Here is a 23,980-nt window from a genome sequence, read left to right as displayed (position 1 = left end):
AGTCAACCGGATTTCTCATATAGCTACACCTTCTAATATTTAGTTGAATAGCACTGATAAATCAGCTAATGCAGGAAACGAGAGTCTTAGAAAGCATCTTATCTCCTAGAGTGCAGACATGATTCGATATCCTCTTAGGTCACACATGCTATAGGGCTGTGAAGTGCAGTGAATTACTCTAACCACATGTGTGTGTGAGCTCAGCACATGACAGAGGGGTGGAGAAAGCATTGTGGAGGCACGGCACTAAGCCTCCCACAGCCAATAAGAAGTTGACTGACCTCACCATTAGCACAATAGTGTCCAGATCATCCAGCTGTTTGATGCAGGCTCTGAATGAACTCAACTTTTCAGCCTCACTTTAGTCGCTGGAAACAGATTAAGTCTGAGATCAAGGTGCCACTGGCAACGTTTGGACTGTCACAGTGGATATAGAGCTGCAGATCACTTCTTCTGGAGTATCTGTGAAACATATGCAGTGATTTTTTTTTTTTATTTCATACATATTCAGAGACAGCTCAGTCCCATTCAATGATGTCTGCAGAGTGTTAACGTGCCTCCGAGACTGCTGTTTATCTGCAGAGCTCATCTGGCCCCGTTTGAGAACTCCTGCCAAGGTAAGAACAGGCTTCACACACACACACACGCACACGCACACACACAAACACACACCATGCACATTTAACATTACCAAGACATCACTTAAAAAAATAATTACTTGCATAAGTCTATTTTCAGCTGGCAATTCATGAAAGATGTAGTGCTTTGTGAGGGTTATAACAATACTTATTATGTGAGTGTGCAATTTCCCTGAGCAAATATTTAGTGTGTGATTCTCATTCATAATTAATCAGACAAATTTACTAGATGTGATAATAAGTGGTATTAAAAACCTGGGGTCATAGGAGGCCTAAAGCAAGGCTGCAGGGAGAATATATGAAAAGTCTTGCTAGAAGCACAAAAATGAAGATGTAAAATCTTATAAAACATTATTTCGGCTACTTTTCCTGTAAATCTAACCAATCTTATCATCTATAGTATTTCCCTGAAAACCTCTTAGAGAGAATGTCTAGAAATGTGGTCCCTGAGTACAGCAAATGGATGATATTTTAATGAAGGATGACTCAGCTGCCATCCTGCCAATGTTGGTCCAACAACAGGTTTTCATCACTTCAAATATCAAGCCTGGGGTCAACGGTACAGTGAGTACGTGACCCATGTCTCTCAAGACCCTAACCTTTAAGCAGTGACACCAAATCCTGTCCTGTTTCTATAATGCTCTCAGCTGAGCCTACCCTGCTCTATGCACGTATGTGTGGCACTTTCAGGCCACCCCCTTCAAACATGCTTTATTTAGACCTTTACAGTGTGAGGGGGTGTTAGAGTCAGTGCCTCAGCGCATTTGTCTACTTATTTCATTCTCCTGTACCTGGCTTAAATGAATCAACTCTGCAGGCTTCACTGAGTTGTTTGATACTTTTCTCTCCGTTATAGAGCCGAGCGATCAATCCTTAGTATGAAATTATCCGTTTTATTCATTATTTTGGAGGTTTTGCCATTTTATCTGGGGTGCTGTCTGTCTTAAGGTGTTCCTCCATTTATCATCTAATGTCAACTACTGAATTTTTCATCCTTTAAAAATACAACGCTGTCTCTGCTGCCAGTAAGGAATATTTCCCATGCATACTGTCCTATATGAGAGGCCTTCTGGTGGATGTGTGGTGACTATTTTCAGACAGTGAGAATCTTTCAACCGACCTTTATTGTACCTTCAACCTTTAGTTTTTAGAGTGGGAAATGCGACAGGTGTCAAGGGGAATCCAGAGCGTCCGTGACTTCTATTTATCAAAGTGACCACAGTTGAATGACCATCACATGACATAACATTTTCCAGAGTTTGAGACATGCAAAGACTATTAGAGCTGGAGACAACAAATGGAAAAGAGCAATAAGCACTGAAAATAGTTCATGTCAGGAAAAACTTTGCTTTCTCAATGAAAAACAGTTTCTAGATCTAGATATAATGTCAAATCCCCCTAAAACCACAGTTTGTCATTTTTGCCTTCCTTTATATGTACAGATAAAATGCAGGTTTATTAGAAATATCTAACATTGTGAAAAAGTCGCAGTTTGGTTGGGTTTAGGCACCAAAACTACTAGGTTAGGGTTAGTGTGAAAAATCATGGTTTGGGTTAAATTAATATGTGAGTTCAGTTACGTAACTTATGTCATATATGTAAACAAGGCATTTTTCTTTGACTTTTGGTTACACGCACAACTCAAAGTCAGGTCTCCTGGGGGAAAGTCCTGTATATGAGCCATCAAACCAAACCACCCTCGTAACAATGCGGTCCTTTTTCACTGTTTACATTAGAGAGGCGCCTCAAAACAATGACGCTACAGGGGTACCTACAGCGTCAGGCCACTGACCCAGCTGCCGTATTTGATACATTGAGAGTAAGAGGGCGCTTAATAAATCTTATTGTATCTCATACTTTGCCAATTATAGAGTCTTTTGGAGCCCTTGGCAAAAAATCCTGAAATTTTAAGTCGCTGAAATTTAAATTCAAGTCTATTATTACTAAATAACTTGTGAAAAATGAGCAATGCAATTCAATGGGAATGGCATGGTGGGGCCCCCTTAGGAAACAATTTGAGACATTCCTCTGGGGTAAAGTTGCTGTTTTTTCCTGATTTTCCCACTCTCCCAGAAGGTGCCCCACTGAGGGGGGTTTTAGGAAGCATCAATGCACTGTAAAGTGCCTTTATGGGAGGTTTGTAGTTGTCACTGCAAAATGTGCCAATATGAGTTGCCATCAGAGGCCCTTTTTCCCAAAATCTTTTTGGGGGCCGCAAACATTTGCCTGTTTTGCCTCTCCTGACGGTGTTCCTCTGGTTGCAGTTTTTATGTTAAGTTAGACTTCCTACACCAGCTCTGTACTAAACAAACAGATTGATATCAAGCTTTTACTCTCGGGAAATAAAAGTAAATCAGCTATTTCTATACAGAAGTCTCTGTCATTTCTTGGTATAAACCTTTCCCTTAAAAAAAGAAAACAAAAAAAATATCAAGTTTTCTAAAGTCCTACAGTTGGTGATCGTCGATGTGTTTTGGTCTGTCTTTCAAAATATCTATCACCAGTGTGTAGGCCAGTGACACCATTACATCACTTAACAATGAGCAGGCACTCGTGGTATGTGTTAACTGTTTCTAACAATTCCACCTCCTCTTGATGATAAGGTGTTAAAATAAAAGCTTGAAACAGAAGACATGTAGGTCATTGTTTGGAGTTACTGTAATCTTCATTACATGCTGACAAATCCTTAACTTCATACAGTATGTTACCTACAGTATATGCAAATGTAATATGTTACGCCCAAGTGGTTCCTTTGTGATTCTTTCAAGTGACTCTCAATGTCTGTTTCAGTAAATAAGAGGCATACAATCTTATTTCACCTCCATTGCCTATTGCATCTGTAGCATAATGAGGGAGGCACCTTTACAGCTGCAGAGCAGCAGCTAAAATCCCAGCTCAATAACAAAAGTTCTTTAAAGCATTAAATATTCACTACTCGCTGCACACAACTGGCTTACCCAATAAGTTTTCAGAGCACTAAACCAATTCATCAACCACATCAAGTCCTCCTCGCCTGAAAAACACTATATCATCACCCACTATAGCCCTGAGCTATCGAGCAGCATGAATTCAACCTGTGTTCATGCCTCTGATCGATGTTTTCTCTGGATAGTCTCCCCTGTGTAAACAATACAGTAAGCTGTTTGACTCTGCAGATGGACTCTTATTCATCACCTCTAAAGTGAGACTGTGGGAGATCAGCAGGTGGGAGTTCAGTGAATACATGCAGAGAGCAATTCAAAGCAAAAATCATTCTTTAAACTCTCACTGAGTTAGGGAAATATTTTTGACAAATATGATCACTTTCCAAACACACATGAGGTATCAGCAAAGCACAGATACTCAGAGGTACTTATCGGTCAGTAAACCGAGCACGTACTACAGTGAAACAAGTAAGAGGCCCACTGCAAACGGAGAGTTAGAAGGCAGGTTTGGTCAGTTAGTGCCGAGGATGAGACACATGAGAGAAAACAGAGGTCAGAGGGCATGAGACAAGTGGAGAAACACAAAGATCAATACTGTCAGACATCAACATCGATTTCTTTATTAGAGGTAAAGTCATTTTTTAAAAGTTCAAAAGATCTAACAAACACTTACTGGAGGTTAAAGAGATAAAAAACAAAACTTTTATATGTAATTCTGTTTGAAGTTAACATAGTGTTTTGTTTCAGCTTTGAACAACCCAATCTTCAGAATAAATGTCGGCAAAGTATGTTTCTCCAACCCATGGATATGTTGAAACTTTCTTATTGTTGCAACTTTATGTCTATTAAGGTACAATAATTTTATCTTGTGACTATGCTGTGCTTATGCTCTGGTTAGCTTTAGGCCACTTGGTTAGGGGTTCATGTTTTGGCTAGAAATTCCTGTTGGCCTGGAGATGTCCCGACTTCCCGTCAAAACTTGTCCCCACAAACACAGCTAGAAATTGTCCCAAAGTCTCCTTAAAAATATCCAGTTGTGTCAGTGGCTTGGCCGCCTGTAGCTCCACGACCATCCACTCTGCCTCCCGATACGAAAGTCAGGTCATAAACATGTATTGGAAATGTGATACAACATGTTGTGCAGAAATGTCTATATGGTAAGTAGCCTATCACATGTGCCAAGTAAGTAAGCGTAATAGTGGTTTACATAAATGTTAACTGTCAATATTTTATCCTGGCGACTGGGCTGCTTTAAAACATTTGACGTTAGTGGCTCTGAACAGTTTTGCATCAAATTTGCACATTCAAAACTTCAGCAACTGTTAATCCGGTAGTTATCTTCCCACATTCATAGCCATTGTAACTATGAAACACAACATATAAACCCTTAAAGGAACTTAAAAGGCAAAACATTTGTATAAAACAAAAAATATATAAAAAATGAATGAATACATGAATTAGTTGTGCACCTTAACAATCCAGGTTTAAAAAGGGAAGCTAAAGGACGGATTCATGGAAAATCACAGCTGAGTTCCTGGAAAACACCCAAAGTGCCCTGTTAATGTTCCAGATGGAGACATAATTTAAAAGTAACTGGTTTCCTTTTGGAAACCTGTGTAAAATGTCTGAGCTATAACTCTGATTTCATGTGGAAATGGTCTTTAAATTGACTAAAATTTATTCCGAATTACCTCTTTAATGCTCTTTTCTTATTGTCCAATGAGATATCAGTTAATTAAGGGTTTTATTATGATCCTTAAGAGCTATGTGTGTCAAGATTATCTTTTTTCATAAGATATTTTTCATATCTGAGGGCTAAAACATGAGGTTTTACAATTTGATATGTGGATGGATCATTATATTCACTTAAGTCTTCTACATTTCAACCACTTATTGAGCAATTAGCTCTCAATCAATTGACTTTTTCAACAATAGCATGTTCTTCAAACTTCTTCTGGCTTATGAACAGTAAACAAAAGAAAAAATACCAACAATTAAGTAGTTCCCTTTGCTGTTTTCTTCTCTCCTGAACAGGTCGATACACTTGTATCTGTGTAACGTGCTGAAATCGACGAGGAGTTTTGTGAGTGAAAATGGCGCCCGCTGTCGGTGGTCCTCAAGGCTACACACCACCTGAGGGTGGCTGGGGATGGATGGTGGTAGCTGGTGCCTTCATCTCTATTGGCTTCTCCTATGCATTCCCAAAGTCCATCACTGTCTTCTTCAAAGAGATTGAGGTGATCTTCGATGTGACCAGCAGCCAGGTGTCCTGGATCTCTTCCATCATGTTAGCATGCATGTACGGCGGAGGTGAGCCAAAACAGGGGTTTGTTAACACTTGACATTTCGCACATTAAGAGGATTAATGGATTGAATTCACAGCTGTAAAAGATTTATTCCTGGAGTGTTCAGTTGAAAGCCAATCCATTGCATTTTGATCAAATACAGACTCTCATTGTAGCGTTTTAGCCTCGGTTTGTCCACCAACAGGCTAGAGATTCTCAGAATTAAATCAAACTCTCGTACTGAGCTAAAACAATACTGTAACTCCTCCATTGAAGTGTTGTTTATAACGGTGCAACAGTATCTTTCCCTGGAGCGCATGAATGGGTTTTAGCCTTGTATACCTGCTCATTGTTTCCCCTAGTGCTTTGAGAGTGGAATACCACCAGGGGCTCGCTTGTTTTCCAGCCCTGATGAGAGACGTGAGATGATGTCACACAGGTCCGGCCGGTCATGTGATGATGAGGCTCTATTCATGTGCGTGATATTCAACACGGAGAGAGCGGAGTTCAAAGGAGCTCTCCTCGTCCCTCAAGACCGTCTGCTCTGAAATCAAAACACTGCACTCTTCTTTACTCTAACGTGTGATAACCTGGGAAAATGATGACTTAGGCATCTTTTTTTAATCTCAGGGAAGTTTCAGCAAAGTTGCTTCAGTGCTCTAAACTGATGTGAGGAGGAAAATATTACATCATTACTTTGTATCAAATTTTCCATTCTGGCCTGCAAGCAATAAGATAAAAGTGGACATTGTACTTTTTTGTTAGACTTGAATTGCTTTCATTTTTCCCTGAACATATTACATCTAAACGTGTCTTTACTGTATTATATCTTTGCTATACAATGTCTACACAAGTAAGTTGCGCAATGTCTGCTATTAAAGAGCAAAACTGCACGTCCAAGTTAAGCCCTCATTACTGTACAATGAGCGTACCGTGTTGCCCATAAAGGAATCAATGCTGCTTGTAGTTCAGCAGCACATTCCCTGCAGTGGTTAAAGGTCACTGAGTTACACTGTGATACCATCCGATTATTTCTAATATGTCTTTCAAGTTATATGATGTTATAATTTGATTTCAATTCAATTCAAACTTGATTACAGACTCAGGGTCGAGATAAAATACAAGCTATCCAGTAGAATTAATCACATAGAAAATCACAATAAAAGATCATGATTTAAAAGAGGATACAAGTATATATGTGTTTTACTAAGAGACAGCTGTACAAATGTCCCCACAACTGAGACTGACAGCGCGTAGTGCTAAACCTTAATATTTTGGTAACACTTTATATTGAGGTACACATGTTAAGCATTAACTAGATGCTTACTAGCCTACATATTAGTTGCATTCTGTCTTTTTTTTTAGCCGTTATAAGGTAGTTTAGCACTTAGTAACCCATACAGGTTCTACGAGTGAATTAGCTATGAGCAAGACTTCATTTTAGAAACATATTCTTAATTAGAAAGACTTAATTCAAAGGTATTTGGACTCTATTAACACTTTCACTATAATAGAAGTGTTATAAAGGGAGCATGAGAATCTGGCACCACCTTCTAAGGCCCATACTGAGCAAAGCATATTGAAGGAAAAGGTCACCTAAAAGTGAAAATTAGGTAATTATCTAAGTTTTTTTGTTCACAAAACATTTCTGGAGTATCACAGCAAAACAGCAATGCAGCATTTTCCTAAACACCTCAAGTAGCTGGGGGCTGATGTTATTTACACACTCAACACAGGCTAACACTTTTAGCTGTGCAGCTACAGTGAGGATTTTGGCTTAAAAAAGGGTGTAAAAAAAGGGTGTAATTTTGGGATCTTGAGGTTTACAAGGACATGGATTTTATGGAGCCATTTTATGTTTTTTTTTTGTTATTGTCTCCATCTACTTCAGTTGTTTAGGAGAATACTGCAACGCTGTATGCTGTGAATCTCAAGAAATTTTTTCTTTTCATCAGCATGGGGATGAGTAGATAATGAGTGAATCTTCATTTTTGAATGAACTTTTCCTTTAAAGTTGTAATTCATGGACATAAATCTCCTGATTTAATATCATAAATAGTATGTTATTGAAGGGACACTAATAAGACGCTAATACTAAACATAAACTAAATAAGACCCTAATAATAAGTGTTACCAGTATTCTTTATCCGTAGCAGCACATAATGGCTCTAAACTTTTTTGGGTTTACATGGCTGAAGAAAGTGAGATATGCACCTGTACGAACAAGTTATGAGCCACAGTGGACTCAATCTGCATGTTCAGGTTAAACATTGTTAATAAATGCAAATGTTTCAATGCAAATATACACAGATGAAAGCAAGCTATGCATTGTAATTGAAAGTAAGTAAGTCGGTGCTGTGAGTAGATGACAGCTGAGTGTGTTACCGTATGCGTTAGACATTCTGAGCACATCAGCAGGAGAAGTTCATTAACAACCTACTGTTGCGTACCTCTGTACTCCTTCAATTTTTGATTCATTACATTCATAATATTCTACATTGGTTTGTCTCCAACCTTTTTATCCTAAGCAACTCTCCCTGCAAGGCGGAAGGAAAGAACTCATTGCTAGTGTGGAGACTGCCTGCATTACAATTTAAAAACCCTTTGTCTTGCGCCGTGCTGGCAAATGAGTCTGGACAACCTCTAAACAAAAACTGTCAGTTTCTATTTAGGTTCACTGGGCAGTGCAGGGATTTGGCAGGAAGGCAGAAGTGTCTTCCATGTGGGTCCTCATACTCATTTAGGGCCGGTTGTTATAAGCCGTAGATGGAGATTTGTTTTGTGACCTGAACACTGCGAGCATTTTAGTCATGTGTTTACAAGTCATAACGATTTTCTTGAGTTAATGTTGAATTAGATGCATGCATATTAACATGTTGATTGATTGTTACCTCACGCTGTCACTCTTTCTTTGAAACTAGTCCACAAGGTGCCAAAAAAAAAATGTACTTAACAGTTGTTGCTTTAACCCCATACACACACCAGTCCCGTGATCTTCCCTTTAAAACACACACATTTATACACCCACCCACATGTCTGAACTGAGGCACTTCCAATAATCATTTCAAATGAGTCCATTTAAGGAGAATCCACAAACAAATTCTTCCTCTGTCGATTTTTATGATTCCCTGAACCAAAATAAATGCTTATTTCATTACAGCTTTCATGGTTTTCCTGACAGATCGCATTATTAATGGCATGAGAACACATCTACTGCAGTGCAGCACTGACAAAAATGATTGCAGAAGTTGTTTGATTTCGCTGAGCCACAGCTGTGGCACTGGAGCTCTCTGGTGGTTAAATATAGAACTGTGTATTCATGATTGGGTAGAAATCACCATCTTTCAGCTTGTAATATGTGTTCATGCATTGTGTTTTTTGCTTCTTCAGGTCCTATCAGCAGCATCCTGGTTAATAAATATGGGAGTCGACCTGTGATGATGGCTGGAGGATGTCTGTCTGGATTGGGCCTTATTGCTGCCTCTTTCTGCAACTCTGTTCAAGCACTGTACTTTTGTATTGGTGTGGTGGGAGGTACCTAATTTTAACTCTATATTTTTAAGTTTGCTCATGAGTCACCTATTTTTTCCTGTGCACTGTTGCCATCTAGTGTTCTTTAAAAATAAAAACACCAAGAACTGTTATGAATCCCTCAATTTATTGCTTAAATCCTTGTTCACCAACTCATATATATGTTTTAATTGATTCTTTTAGGTTTGGGATTGGCCTTCAACCTCAACCCTGCCCTGACTATGATTGGGAAGTACTTCTACATGAAGCGGCCAATTGCCAATGGAATCGCCATGGCTGGCAGCCCAGTCTTTCTCTCAACCATGGCTCCTATAAACACCTGGCTCTTTGATAAGTTTGGCTGGAGAGGAAGTTTTTTGATCCTGGGTGGCCTCCTCTTCAACTGCTGTGTCGCAGGGTCTCTCATGAGGCCCATAGGACCAAAACCCAAACCTGCAGAGAAGACCACAGAGAGGAGGACTGTGTCACAGAGAATTAACAGCTTCATTGACCTCTCTTTGTTCAAGCACCGTGGCTTTTTGCTCTACATCCTGGGCAATATTATCATGTTTTTCGGTCTTTTTGCACCACTGGTGTTTCTCAGTAATTATGCAAAAAGTAAAGACATCCCTAAAGAAAAGGCAGCTTTCCTTTTGTCTGTGCTGGCTTTTGTTGACATGGTTGCCCGGCCCTCAATGGGTATTGTGGCAAACACCAAGTGGGTCAGGCCCAGGATACAGTACTTCTTTGCTGCCTCTGTGCTGTACAATGGTGTTTGCCACGTCCTGGCACCAATATCAGTAGACTACAAGGGCTTTGTGATTTATGCCATCTTCTTTGGGTTTGCTTTTGGCTGGCTGAGCTCTGTGCTGTTTGAGACCTTGATGGACCTGGTGGGAGCCCAGCGCTTCTCCAGTGCTGTTGGGCTGGTCACTATCGTGGAGTGTGGTCCTGTGTTGCTGGGGCCCCCTCTGCTTGGTGAGTACATCAGCTCACTGTCACTAATTTAAATGTATGTCTATGTCACAGCTTTAAGTGGCAATTTGTAGGTTATGGACAGAATTTTGGTTTAAACCATTGAAAAATGAACTAACATTGTTGACGTCTACTGAATTTAGCATGCTAACCAGCTAGCCCCGGCCCATCCTGTCTCATAATAACACTTTGTACGACAAGAGGAGTGGCCAGTTTGCAACGTATGCTGCCTACCAGACAACTTGGAACTAGGGTGTATTTGTAGACAGCAGTATTTGTATTTGTACCTCGTGTGTCATGTGTGTTTCTCCTCTAATTTGTTTATAATGCAAGGAGGCTGCACTGCTGAAGGTGCAATTCTGTTGACACTTGCCAAAGAGATGTCATTTTATTCTGGTCAATTAAGTTTTTTGTTCAACTAGGAAATTCCAACCTCCAACATTGTCTGGAACACAGCATTAGTCTAATAGGTATACAGAATTTTTAAAATGTCCAGAAAGGAAATATTTCTACACATTTTTTTAAGTCTAACCCTTACTGAACAGAAGAGTTAAGTTTCTCTCTTTTACAGAAATAAAATGAGCTTAATTCCCTTGTTAACTCATTATAGAAAACACTTCATTCAAACTCATCATAAGGGAAATAAAACTCCCCAAGACAGTCTCGGTTTGTCTTTCCACAGTCTTCCCCGATTTGGTCAAAATAAATCTAAAATTCGCAGAGTAAGATGTGTATTCTGGCTCTGCACACTGTTTCTGCCTGCTGCTCTTCCACTTCATGCCTCTCAGTCCCTGCCTGTCGTGTGTTCTCTTCCCCGAATTCAAAGTATATGTACTATACTGCAACCCCTATCGTTGAACTGGAATTCGTTGGTCTCAGAGGTGTTCAGTCCCAGTCTGGTGTTCAACCGTGTTCACTGGGAGGCGGCTGAGCCTGGTTGAGCTGAGCCCCGTTGTACACGGTATCTCCCTCCATGATCCGAGGTCCTGGTCCAGGCAGACTCCTGTCAGCTAATACAGCGGCTTAGCTCCACGGCTCACTGAGCTACTAGCTTAGGCAGCTACAAGAAAGAGCACTGTGAACAGCAGTTGGCGGTTATGCTCTCCCCCATAGTGTTGGAGCTTAAATCGTGTTCTGGCCATTTCTTACCAATTACTCCTTTTAATGTTGACAGTTACTAAAAATGATGCAATGTGACTTTTTTGTCTTCACAGGGAGGTTCAAAGACATCTATCATGATTACAAGTACACGTACCAGGGCTGCGGGATCCTCCTCATCGTCTCCAGTGTCTTCCTGTTTGCGGGGATGGGACTCAACTACCGACTGCTGGCCAAAGAGAAGAAAGAGGAGGAGAGGATGGCCAGGGTGGGAGGAAGAGAACAAAAGTCTAACAGGGACAATGCTGCAAAGGAGGTGGCAGAGGCGAGGAACACAGAAGACACTGTCTGATTATCTGTACCATGTTAAGTCACAGTTATCTGTGGGGGGGCATATGTATGAACTACAGATGCTTGAGTGAATCAGGACAGCAGATAAACATTCTTCTCTGTAATAATGAATCGTTTTTGAAGTCCAGCACAAAAATCATAACCCCACTCTGAATTCCATCTAAAATATTTACACACCATCAAAGCCCTTTAAACTCTAATGAACAATCCACATAAAATACCTCTTATATGCTTATATGGACTGTTATGTGCGTTTGTTAGACTATTCAAGTTTGTTTAGCCTTTTATGTCACTTATGTTGTTAGAGTTTTATGTTTTAAATATCAGATTATATCCCTATAACCTCTCTGTAACTTTTTCTGCAGCACACTATATATAGTATTTTAACTTTTCAGAACTGTAACATATAGTTAAAGTTTTTTCAATAGAGAACAGGCTGAGTGCAGAGCTCTAGTTTTTAAAATCAACCGCGCACATTCTCTGTGAAAGTGCATAATTGTAGTGTTCGCTCTCAAACACATTTGTAAAGATCTTTAAGTGTTTACAAGGACCTGATAGCACCATGCAGTCATGGAATAATTAAAGATGTCTTTGGTGCCACTACCACTTTGTATATTCTGCACATATATTCATACTAATTCTCTCGTAAACATGTTTTACTGGTCTATCTGTGATGATGGATGATTATCGATAATTTTTGAGTGCATTAAACCTCGTTGCATAACTTTGTTTATTCACATGATGTGAAAATGTGCCACTGACTGCAATATATGAAACACACGTCAGAAAATCAAATAAACTGTCATTTGACAAAAATCCAAAAGTCCACTGTGTTCAATGTTTCTTCTACAAATCTACCATCAGAAAAATGTGAGTTCTTTAGCGATATACTAACACTGTATTTCTTAGAAACTACACTTGTATAATGTATTTCACTGTTCACTTATGACCCACAGTATTAACTAATTTTATCACGCTGTGCTCTTGTCATGTTTTTTAACGACCACAATAAAATACGTAAATAAAAACAATACCTCACATGATAAAATAGGCTTAATAGAGCATTGATATAACCTCCACTGTAATCTTAACATGTACAAATTGATCATGTATTGTTTATTGTTTCAAAGATACACATCAGAACAATACTGTATGTCTCATTAAACAGAATGACATTCAACCAGCAGAGCCAAGGCTTCACTTGGTGCTACAGGCCTACTTATGAATTAGGGAGCAGCTTTTCAAGACTAATTAATATACTTTTTCTCTTGACACAAAAACAAGTTTAAGAAAAGGATTCCACAGAATAGACCCATGGGTGTATCTTTGCCTAACATGAACTAAGTTGTAGTAATTACATAACAAAGATGGGAAGACACACATTTGTATTCCACCTTTAAACACAATGCACGCCAGTTTGGTTGTTTTTATAATGAGTCATGTTTTTAGAGAAGGGCTGTGATGGTAGTAGTCGAGTATATTCCTTTGAACGAACGTTAAGTGCTGTGAAAGGATTTCGATATGAGAATCTGAACGCTGAGGAAATGTTCTGTACAAAACAGCACGTACAGTCACACTTTTTCCATCTGAGAAAATTTCAAAAATTAAATCTGTGCTGAATTTCAGGGTCACAGAGAGGAGTGCACATGTTTTCGTTTCATTTTGCCTTGAATAATGCATGTCCTGGTCTCATAACCCAACCAAAAAGGATGTAGAAGGGGGCCCACAGTGTTTAATGAGACAATCAAATGACTGTGGAGCCTCCTCTTCCCTCATTTTGCAAAATTTACTCAAGGATTTATTGATTTATTTCTAGCTGCATGGCTTCACTCTTAAGTCTTTTCTGAACTTATGGTTATTATGAGCCAGCAAGCCTCACCAGCGTCTTTGGCATGCAGAGGCAGTCGGCTATACTTTAGTTATCTTAACCGTACGTGTCTTGTCAAATAACCAGTGTTGTAAAAAGTACCAAAAAGGCATACTCAAGTAAAAGTAAAGATATCGTGTTAAAGTATTACTTTGGTAAAAGTGAAAGTCGCACATATGAATAGTACTTAAAATAACTGATATTATATGTACTTAAACTATCAAAAGTACTTAAGTATGAAAAGTAAATAATACATACATGTATATTTTTACATGTAATACTGTGGGTGGACCAATTACCCTCCTGGATGATTATCGAATTCGATAATTCAGGATTTTCAGGATTTCTAAAGATTAAATTATTACATTAATGTAATCTTCAAAGTAACTAGTAACTAAAATTATCAAATAAATGCAGTGAGTTAAGAGTACAACATTTGCCTCCAAAATGCAGTAGAGTATAAAGTACCAGAAAATGGAAATAATCAAGTACAAGTACCTCAAAATTGTACATACAGACAGTACTCGAGTACATTTTTGCCACCAGTTTGCAGCTGGCATTTAAAAATCACCATCTCATACTCTATCTCTATCTTAACTGGTCGGTTTCTGATACCTTCAGCGGTGTTTTCTCACTCCTAAAATCATTTACATTTCAATTTAAAGACGGTAGATGTACAGAGAAGGCATATTATTGTTAATTACACACAAAGCAGGAATAATTACCTCTTGTGAGTGAACCGTGCTCCCCGCTGTCCGATAATGGATGTATACGTAAGTGCGTCCCCCCTGCTGGCAGTTTGAACGTCAACGGTCACGTTACGCACAACAGGCGCAGTCTTGCACGCGCCCACGTACTGGAGGTGAGTTAGAAGTCGTAACCGGCTTTAACCTGTCAAGTGCTCCGTATTTTACTTTTCCAGCCGCAGGTAAGTAACTTCTCGACTGCTGTTAGTCCAAATTACGTCTCGAAAACGCAACGTTGAATGTTATTTTCCTCGCCTGGTAGCTTTTTTTTATTCTCGTCTCACAGGAGCGGTCGAAGGGAGGTTAGCGAACTTGCTAAGCTAACGTCAAGTTGACTTCACGGCTAACGTTAGCTGAACTAAACGGTTATCAGAAAGCTAATTGCTTTAACTAGCTAATGTAAAGTCCGGTCATTGGGTGAAATTAAATCATGTGAAGGCGGCCTGACATTATCTCACATACATTTATCAGTAACAGCTGAAGCTCAGTAAACTGTAACAATGTAACTAAGTAGCTAGCTTGACATACTCCAGTACTGTATTTCCACTCTATGCGGCCACTTTAGTTTTCCCTTATGAGTTGAGAACATTCTCCTACTTCTAAAGATAAAATAGGTAATTAAACCCTTTTTGGATTATCTGTTATCTATTATTAATATATATTATTCTTGTTTAGTAGGAATTGCTGAAGGTAGCGAACTTGCTAGCTAAGTAAGCTTAGCTAGCAAGTATATTGCCGTATACTACTCCACCATATCTCCGAGATATATTTATGCTTTACTCCACTGCCTTTGTTTGACAGCTTTGAAGGCCTTAATACGACCAATATGCTATTTAGCGACAGGGGTGCATTGTCACATTAAAATTAAAGTTACCGCGGACAGGTAGGAAAAACAGCGGCAGCTTGTAGAGCTTTTTATTTTTATTTTTTTATAGAGATTCTTGGTTCTCACAGGATAGCAACACTACAAACATCATGATATTATAGAATATGATGTAGCTAGGTATTCTAGATCAAATGGATAAAATTAGCACTACCACAAATATCTATGGCAGTAAAATCCAACTTTCACAACTTTAATGCATTATATACTGTATGCATTGTAAGTACAGTACTGACTGGGGCCATTTACAGCGTAATGAGTACTTTTACTTTTGATAGTTAAAAAACATTTTGCTGATAATACTTACATACTTTTACTTAAGTGAGATCTTGAATGCAAGCCTTTTGCTTGTAGTGAAGTATCTTCACATTTTGGTATTAAAATGCTTTTTTTCCTGCACCGACTACTAACGATAAAAGAGGCTGTATTTGTGTTGTCATTTCAGGATGGACAGAGACCGAGGCTTTAACTTCAAACTGTTGGTACCTCCCAGAGTGAATAACGGACAGGTATCTGCTGTTCGACCTCAGGAAATCATTGAGAGCTGTGGTGATTTCATGAATAATTCGCAGCAGGTATGTTCGCCAATAGTTAGCCAACAGTAAATACTAATGAATAAATTAAAGACAAAATACTTTGCTAGCTCAGCACTGACACTGTCCTACAGCCCAATAATTAGCAAACTTTTTTTTTTTTTTTTTTACCATTAATCAAAGTCTTATACTGTATGCACACTTCTGGGTATTGTTTTCCATGCTGTAAGCTGAAAGCATTAAGGAATGGAGGCAGCTGTAGGTAAGAGGGAGTATTCATTAATACATATGATGACTAAGCATAACTGCTGTTTTCTCCCTAGGGTTACAGTAAATATTTTGACAAAGAGCAGAGCATGCCTTTCCCCCATACAAGCATGGTTGCACCAACAAAACCTACCAGACAAGGTATTTTCTGTTAGACAACACTGGCTTCATAATTTCCGCACATAGGGTATCATCAACTTTGTGATGAATAAATAATTGTCTCTCTGTTAAAGAGTTTCCCAAGATGAAAGTCGTGCCACCAATGGAAAAAGACGAGGTAATATTTTAATTGTACAAAAATGTGAGGCATGAATAGGCTTGACTTGGCCTTGGCAACAAGTTTTTTCTAAAGTATGTCAGTTAACTTCCCATCATTGTTAACATTCTCCAGAACAATTGCAATCCTGGACAGCTTTATTCCAAGCTGTTTGATGAAGTTGAGAAAATTAAGTGTTGGAAGGTCAAAGCTGACAGTGACACTGTGCAAAAGGAAAGGAGACTACAAGAAAACAAAAGAACAATTGAAACTCAACGCAAAGCCATTCAAGAATTGCAGGTGTGTGCCACAGTGACAAGTATTATTTTCTGTCTGTCTTTCTCTCTCCAAACACATACAATATTATTTTTTTTAATTACATTTATTACAATATTATTATTATTGACAAGAAAGAAAAAGCATTCTCAAAGCTGCCTTTGATATCTATAGTGCTGGTGATATTGTTTGTTCTGTCTTTACAGTTTGGAAATGAACATCTCAGCTTAAAGCTGGAGGAACAGATCAGTGAGAATGAGGATTTGAGGAACAAGTATGGGATTTGTTTTTTTTTTAAAGTGCTCAGTGTCACACTAGATGTGCTCTGCAATAGCCAGATGAACATGTATTTCTAAAAATAGATGTTTTGTCTACATGAAATATTTTGTTTTAAAAAAAATATGAATACAGGAACAATGCAACAAGGAACTTGTGCAATATCCTCAAAGATACTTTTGAGCGGACATCTAAGAAAATGCACTTATGTAAGTAAAAACTGCTTTAAATTTTTTTAACCTTAACATATGTCTTAACCAGCCATATTATTAAGATGTAGAACATATTTACACATTTCTACATATTTTATAACCATATGTTTTTATTTTGTAGTTGAATCCGAAAGAGAAGAAACACATCAATTCTTCATGGAAAATAGTGAAAGCATTCAGGTAAAACACCTCTAAATCTGTATAATAATTTATGTGTTTATTATTGGTAATGATACTTGTTTGACAGTAGTTATTTAAACTGTAGGACATAAGGTTTGATGGTCAATTTATAAGTAACCTTTTGTTCCTGTAGAAACTAATTGCAGCTTTTGAAAGCCTTCGTATACGGGCAGAAGCTGATCAGCAAGAGATGCAAAAAGGTTTTGTTTTTATTCTTTGTAAGACATTAAGGCTTTTCACGACAGTAATTCCAAATTTTATGACATTTTATCAGTCAGACATAACATGAAGGATACATTGTATTTTAATGACATAGGATGAAATTATGATGGATTAAAAAGCAAGAAAACATCATAAAGAGAATTAACCATTTTATATTTTTTCCAGTCAAAAAGGACCTGCTGCAAATTGAAGGTCTAAAAGAGAAATATCATCAAGAATATAACATGAAAGAGGAAGAGGTTAGTAACATAAAACTCTCTTCAGATTAAAGTTTTGGGGAACTTAATGTAGCCACAAGTCTGCACACTGTGTCCACAGGTTTCTGTGCTTCAAACAAAACTCAAGGACAAGGAAAGTGAACTACAAAAACTCCTGCTTGACTTCCATGAAACCCAGAAGCACTGCAAACAGCTTCAAGAAGAAACAAGTAAGATCAAGATTAAATTCCAAGTTAACATGCCCTTGCCTATATTTTCCTAGATCAAGATTTTTGCAAAAAAAAAAATCTTGATCTTCTAAAACACACTAAAACTGTTTTGTAAACATTGTTTTGTTTACCAAAACACTTTTACTGTGTTGTCATTAATGTTTTCATAAAGAATCTCATAGAAATGCTGAATGACAAATTAGGTTTGATTGAAAAATAATCAAGTTCAAGTGATAATCAAATGAATATGATATAATAAAGTTAATAGTGGGAGCCCAGCTCTCGGTTCTTAAGGTTTAATTTTATATTTTATGGTAGCTTTGACTGTACAGTGACTCTTTGTACTGTGACCACAGTACGTTGGAATAACTGCTTATGAAAATGAAATTAAAATTGAAAAAGTAGGCCTTACTAAAACATTTTTGAAAGTTTTTTAATTTTGTGTACAATGTAAGTCCAGTGTGCAGTATCTAAACACTTTGTGATTTGAAGGAGTATGAAAGCAAAGATGACAATCATTTATTTGCTAACTTTACAGAAGAACAGTATGAACTTCTCAAAAGCTCAAAAACTGAACAAGAGTCCATTCTTCAAGAACTCCACACCACAGAGCAGCGCTGCAAAGAAACTGAGGTGAGTGCATTGAGGTTATACTTCATAGTAAGACTGGGCTCTGTTGTATTCTGTCTGCTTTGATTAAAATGTTTTCTTTCTCTCAGAAAAATAATGACGCTATTGCTGCAATGCTGGAAGAGAGTAAAGAAGAATATGCACAGATGATTAAAAGCAAAGACTTAAACTTGGAGGAGCTCAGTAGAGTCCGAAATCAACAAGCAGAGAAGCTGGAGCAGATTCAGACAACGATTCAGGAGCTACAGAATTCACTAGCCTCCGAGATACAGAGGTATAATTCACTCCACAAAATTCATGGCTTTGTCCTGATCAAATAAAAAAAAATTATCATGCCGTTATGTTCCTGTTATGACTCATTTTTAAGGGCCAAGGAACTTGAGGATAAACTCATGGCAAACAACATGGAACTTAAAAGAAAAAGTACATCTTTAGGTAAGCCTCAATGAGTTAGATATGTAGATATTTTCATTTGGTGCCATGTCAGGCGGAAAGAAAATGTTTTTCTCAACAGAAGTGACCATGGAGCAGAGTGCAAAGAAAGATGGGAAGATCAAAATACTTGAAGATGAACTGGTAAGATGTATTTTATCTTCTAGAAGAGTGTATTCTTTGCCTCTTTGCTGTTCATTGTGTTCTGAACACTGCATAAGATGACTTGAAGACACTCACAGAATGATATTGTTCATAGGACAAAAGATCAAAATCCATTGAGTCCATGAAGGGCAAGATTGATGTCACTGAACTCAGAGTGGAGGAACTCACAGCTGAGCTTTCCAGGAAAACTACAGAAGTCCAGCTCTTAAAGGTAATTCAAATATACACTTCACCTCACAGAGAAAAATGATGTTTATACCATTGTCTAATACAGATACCCAAAAATGTATGCTCTATAGTCTTTACTTTACTTTACCTTACTTTACTCTATACTTTTATTGATATAGAATGAAGCAGAGGCTGCCTTTGCTGAAAATGATGAATTGAAGAAGGCTTGTGAAGCTGCTGAAAAGGCACAAGACGATTTAAACCAGAAGTCTAAAATGACAGAGGTTTTAACAAGATTTTTGTTTTCCTTCTGCACTCATTATTTCTTACCCACTCTTTCACATTGTTGGGGGAAGTTACTTTTATAAAGAAAAAAATCAGTGAGTGATATTTTGTATTGTATTCCCTCAGATCAAAGTGCAGGAGCTCAAGGGAGAGCTAATTACTGAAAAGGAGAAAAATAAAGAAAACACCTTTCAGATGGAGCAACTGAGGAAAGACATTGTGCTCCATGAGTAAGTTCTTAATATTAGGACATCCTGTAGAATATTACATTAAACTGTTGTAATCTTAAATGTCTAATTGGTCTAATCTGTGTCATTTTTAAGAACAAAGTACAAAGAGCTGTTGTCCAACTTTGATGAGCTGCAGTCTGAGAAGACAGCCATTCAACAGCAGTTTGAGAGTGCATCGTCTAATGTGAAAGCTATTCAGGCAAACATGAAGGTCTGAATTGTCCAAACAAATGTAATAGATTATTTTCATGTGTACTGTAGCTGTCTGTGTTAGGTGTCAGGGTTTTTTTTTCATTACTAACTGTATGGTATGAATAACAAATTGGTCTGTTCAGGTGAGTGAGGAGAAGGCTGCAAAGCTCACAATAGAAATTCAAAGACTGGAAGAAGAAAGCCAATGTTTACGGTGAGTTTACGCTTTAGAGACCTAAAGAGGTTTGATATTGTGTAGTTTTAGACACTTAGATTTTCATATTTCCATTAAATAGAGAGGAATTAAACTCCATTAAAACTGAAATCCAAAGAGAGACTCCGCAAAAGAAAATTGAAGATTATGTAAGTATACAAATTAAATCACTTTTTAAGAAAAAAACACAAGAAAGATGCCTGCTGTTCTAAGGTTTAAATTATTTATTTGTTCTCTTTTGTGTATAGTGTGAACATCTGCAGGATGTAATTCTAAAAAAAGAAAAAGAAATCAAAGCTTTGGCAACAAAGGTGGTTATTATACAGAAAATTCAAAATGCTGTTATTATTGTTGATCATTTTCTGGAGGTAACAAATAAATGTTTGGTTTTTAGCTCTGCAATGTCAAGAAGAATTTTGAAACCAAACTCAAAGCCCAGGAGGAATACAAGAAAGAGGTATGTGATGACTTTGAAATTGTAGATACACATAGGATGAAGATGTTATTTATTCAGCTAACATTTCACTTGTGCATTTTCAGAATAAAATGCTCAAGAAACAAATAGCAAAAGAGACTGCAAAATTCAGTCAACTTGAAAATGAGGTATGGGGATGTTGTTTTCCTCTTCCGTATCTTAATATTGATAGTATATACTATAGATAGTATTGAAGTATAACCCTGTATGATGTAGGTGGTTGTTTTTGTGTTTAGATCAATGGTCTTCAAGAGGAGTCCCAGAAACTTAAAGGACTGAACAAGGAAGACCATCAGAAATTCCTCAAGGAGCTCCACTCCACATCAACCTTTGTAGAAGAGCTTAAGAATGAGGTAACTTAAATATAACGTTAGGTTATTCGCCCCATTTTTAGATTGTCAAAGTTGAAACATAAAGAATAAAATCATTTTGTTTTACAGGTACAAAAGCTCAGAGCAACAGCGGCAGAGGCTGTCAAGAACAAGGAAGACGCAGAACTGAAGTGTCAACACAAGATAGCAGATATGGTCGCACTGATGGAAAAACACAAGGTAAGGTCAACATAGAGTGTGTGTTTTCCTATACAGCATGACTCAAATGCAAACACATGATCCATAAGGAGGAACTTGACTTGTTATTACTAGAGCCAGTATGACCGGATGGTTGAACAAAAGGATGCAGAGCTTGATGAGAACAGGAAGAAAGAGAGGGAGGCTGTTGACTGTAGGAAATCACTGGTATGCTGAAAAATCACAAATTGATGTTTACATATAACAATGAGGAAATGAATGAATCTTGACATAACCAAAACTAAATTCTTAAAATCAGGAGTTGGATCTTGAGAAGCACAAGACCGATGAAGATCAGCTGAAGCAACAGCTGAAGACAGAAGTGGCAGAGAAGGTATGTCCTAATTTGAATCAGCTTATTTTTGTTTGTGCACTGAAACAGGTTGTACTTGAGAAACACTTTTCATTGATATTAGGAAAACCTGCAGAAGGAGCTAACTGATTTGAAGAAAGAAATGTCATCCATGAAAATCTCTCAGCTGTCAGAAGTGATAAACAAGCAGGTACAATATCTGTACATTACGAAATAGGCTACTATTGATGACATGGTTTGTTATCACTTTTACTTAACGAATAATTAATCTTCATTATCCTAGTCGCCTGCCTCAAACTGTAAACAAGGGAAAAGTTCAGAGACTCCAAAACAGAGCTCTGCAAAGAGACACGTGTTTGACTTCTCCAAGACCAGGAAAACTCCCTCCTACAGCAAGGATGATGGAAGTGCTGCAGTTATGAAGAAAGCTGTGAGTCTAATCTACCAAAAACATTTTAAACAGATTCTCTCATGTCTTTCACCTTCTTAATTGTTGAGGGGGTGGAAATCAAATTATCAGGTTGTCATAACTTACTTTGTATTTTCATGGTCAGGAAAGGTTTAATAAAAATACTGTAGACATTGTGTATTGACACGGCTGTTAATCCCATTCAGACCATCATCCCATTCAGGATGCTGACATAACCTGTCAACAGAATTTGCTTTTTTCATACAGACGTATTGTCTAAAAAAGAAGAAGATTTTTAGTGTTTGATGCAAGGGCAGTGTGTTTGTCTTCATGTGCATTTGTGTGTAGGAGAAGTGTCATTCTCAGCATACCCTGTATGTCAACAGTTAATGAATGCAGTGTGAACATGTCGCTACAGGTAATGACTCAGTGTTACTCAAAATGTAACTGTGATAACATTTTATGTCTGTTGTAAAGGAATCTGACTGTGACTCCATCAGAACATCAGATAGAACAACACCAAAGACCAAGGTAGACGATTGAATCAATTTATAAAGTTCATTTTGATTGACTGTGATAGAGACCAGTATACCGTAAGAATTCAATTTATGTCATTCTGCCTACTGCTGTTGCATTAAAAACTCTGACATTCATTAAAATCTAACTAACATTAACTTTTCTTTTAATCATAGCAAATTCAAAATGGAGACCTGAAAACCCCAAGTATAATGACAAACAGGATTGGCGGAACATCAAAGATCAAAGTAATACACAGTATCATTCTGACAATTTCCAAAATTGATAAAAATATGAATGACTTTGGCTGACATTTACTTTTTTTTAAATCCCTCACAGTCCTACAGAATTAGGACACCCCCTTCTTCTCTGACAGCACGCTGGGAGAAGACCACCATAGAGCTTGACTCTAGGTCTGACAGCTCTGATCAAAACGATATCTTGGTGAGTTGGATTTTTATTTGTTAAGGGTTTATTTGTCAGATGAGTAAATTAGCTTAAAGTGTTTGTTTAGTTCATATGATCACCAATGAGATCATGCCAGAGGAGCTGATTTGGCTTTCTGTTTCTTTGCTTGACAGAGCTTTGCAAGTGCACCCGCACCCAAGTTTTCTGCTCCACCCTCCAAACTCAACATCTTGCAAAAGGTAAGTTGAACATAGTTGTATAGTCTTAATTGACATTTTATAAAGTGGACAAAGAAGAATTAGTCCATTAATTAATTAAAAAAATTGGATCAACCTGTTTTCAGATTCAGAGCCCTGTCAGTCATAAATCACCAGGGAACTCCTTGAAGCTTGCTGCAATGAAAAGGATGAGAGATGCTGGTTGGATGGCTGTAACTGGCTGTGACAAAAAAAAGAAGAAGAGCAGTGGGAATGTCTTTGCCTAAATAGTGCTGTTACAGGTCAGATAAACAGTAATCGAAACAATCTCAGACAGTTTTAGGTGTTAATGTTCCAACTTTCTTAGCATGCATATATACTAGTGTTTGGTATCAAATAGAATAGGCAAATTTATTTCTTGACATTCATACAAAGTATTGTTATGGATTAGCTAAACAGTATTGTTAACAGAAAGATTTAGGTGTTCTTATTCTAGTTTGTTTGGAGGAAGATTTTAAGTGACTGTGGAGTCTCACCCTAAATGCTTTAAAATACTTGGAAAAAATGTATCTTTACTGGTGTTCACATGAAATCGTATTCATTCTGCACATGTTCATATTGTTGGTGTGGGAAAAGCTTTAGTTGTTCTGTATTATTATCTTAATATGTATGAAATTAATATATTTGTGTAGCTTGGTATTGACAATTACAGAAGTAAAAGTAATGTTCAAATCAGTCAGCATTGTCCTTTTTTGAATGTTCTGCCCAGTGTCATTTTCCCCTCCTCTCTGCTGTTAGCCTTTCATGAAGAATTTGAATTTCACTGGGGTGAAATCTCAGTCTTGAAATTG

General features: G+C 37.7%; 2 protein-coding genes across 2 annotated transcripts; both read left to right on the top strand.

The window, feature by feature from the left end:
• Positions 1-5,655: 5,655 nt before the first annotated feature.
• On the top strand, positions 5,656-11,782 carry slc16a1a (solute carrier family 16 member 1a). Its single transcript, XM_073468884.1, has 4 exons — positions 5,656-5,872; positions 9,238-9,381; positions 9,562-10,335; positions 11,547-11,782. Exons 1-4 carry the CDS (start codon positions 5,656-5,658, stop codon positions 11,780-11,782), a joined length of 1,371 nt encoding a protein of 456 aa, XP_073324985.1.
• Positions 11,783-14,504: 2,722 nt separating this feature from the next.
• sycp1 (synaptonemal complex protein 1) lies at positions 14,505-23,416 on the top strand. The gene is made up of 35 exons (XM_073468723.1): positions 14,505-14,576; positions 15,723-15,852; positions 16,134-16,218; positions 16,311-16,354; positions 16,469-16,633; positions 16,816-16,883; positions 17,021-17,094; positions 17,219-17,277; positions 17,411-17,477; positions 17,665-17,738; positions 17,818-17,926; positions 18,465-18,559; positions 18,646-18,830; positions 18,924-18,991; positions 19,071-19,132; positions 19,248-19,364; positions 19,501-19,605; positions 19,733-19,836; positions 19,930-20,047; positions 20,172-20,242; positions 20,325-20,391; positions 20,491-20,553; positions 20,637-20,699; positions 20,783-20,845; positions 20,954-21,070; positions 21,158-21,268; positions 21,362-21,454; positions 21,546-21,620; positions 21,703-21,789; positions 21,883-22,029; positions 22,486-22,539; positions 22,701-22,772; positions 22,864-22,968; positions 23,106-23,171; positions 23,276-23,416. Exons 2-35 carry the CDS (start codon positions 15,724-15,726, stop codon positions 23,414-23,416), a joined length of 3,123 nt encoding a protein of 1,040 aa, XP_073324824.1. The 5' UTR covers positions 14,505-14,576; position 15,723.
• Positions 23,417-23,980: the final 564 nt, after the last annotated feature.

The sequence above is a fragment of the Pagrus major genome, chromosome 6, assembly GCF_040436345.1.
Source record: "Pagrus major chromosome 6, Pma_NU_1.0".
Classification (NCBI taxonomy): Eukaryota; Metazoa; Chordata; class Actinopteri; order Spariformes; family Sparidae; genus Pagrus; species Pagrus major.
Note: the sequence above shows the minus strand (reverse complement) of the source record. Positions and strands in the feature narration are given on the sequence as shown.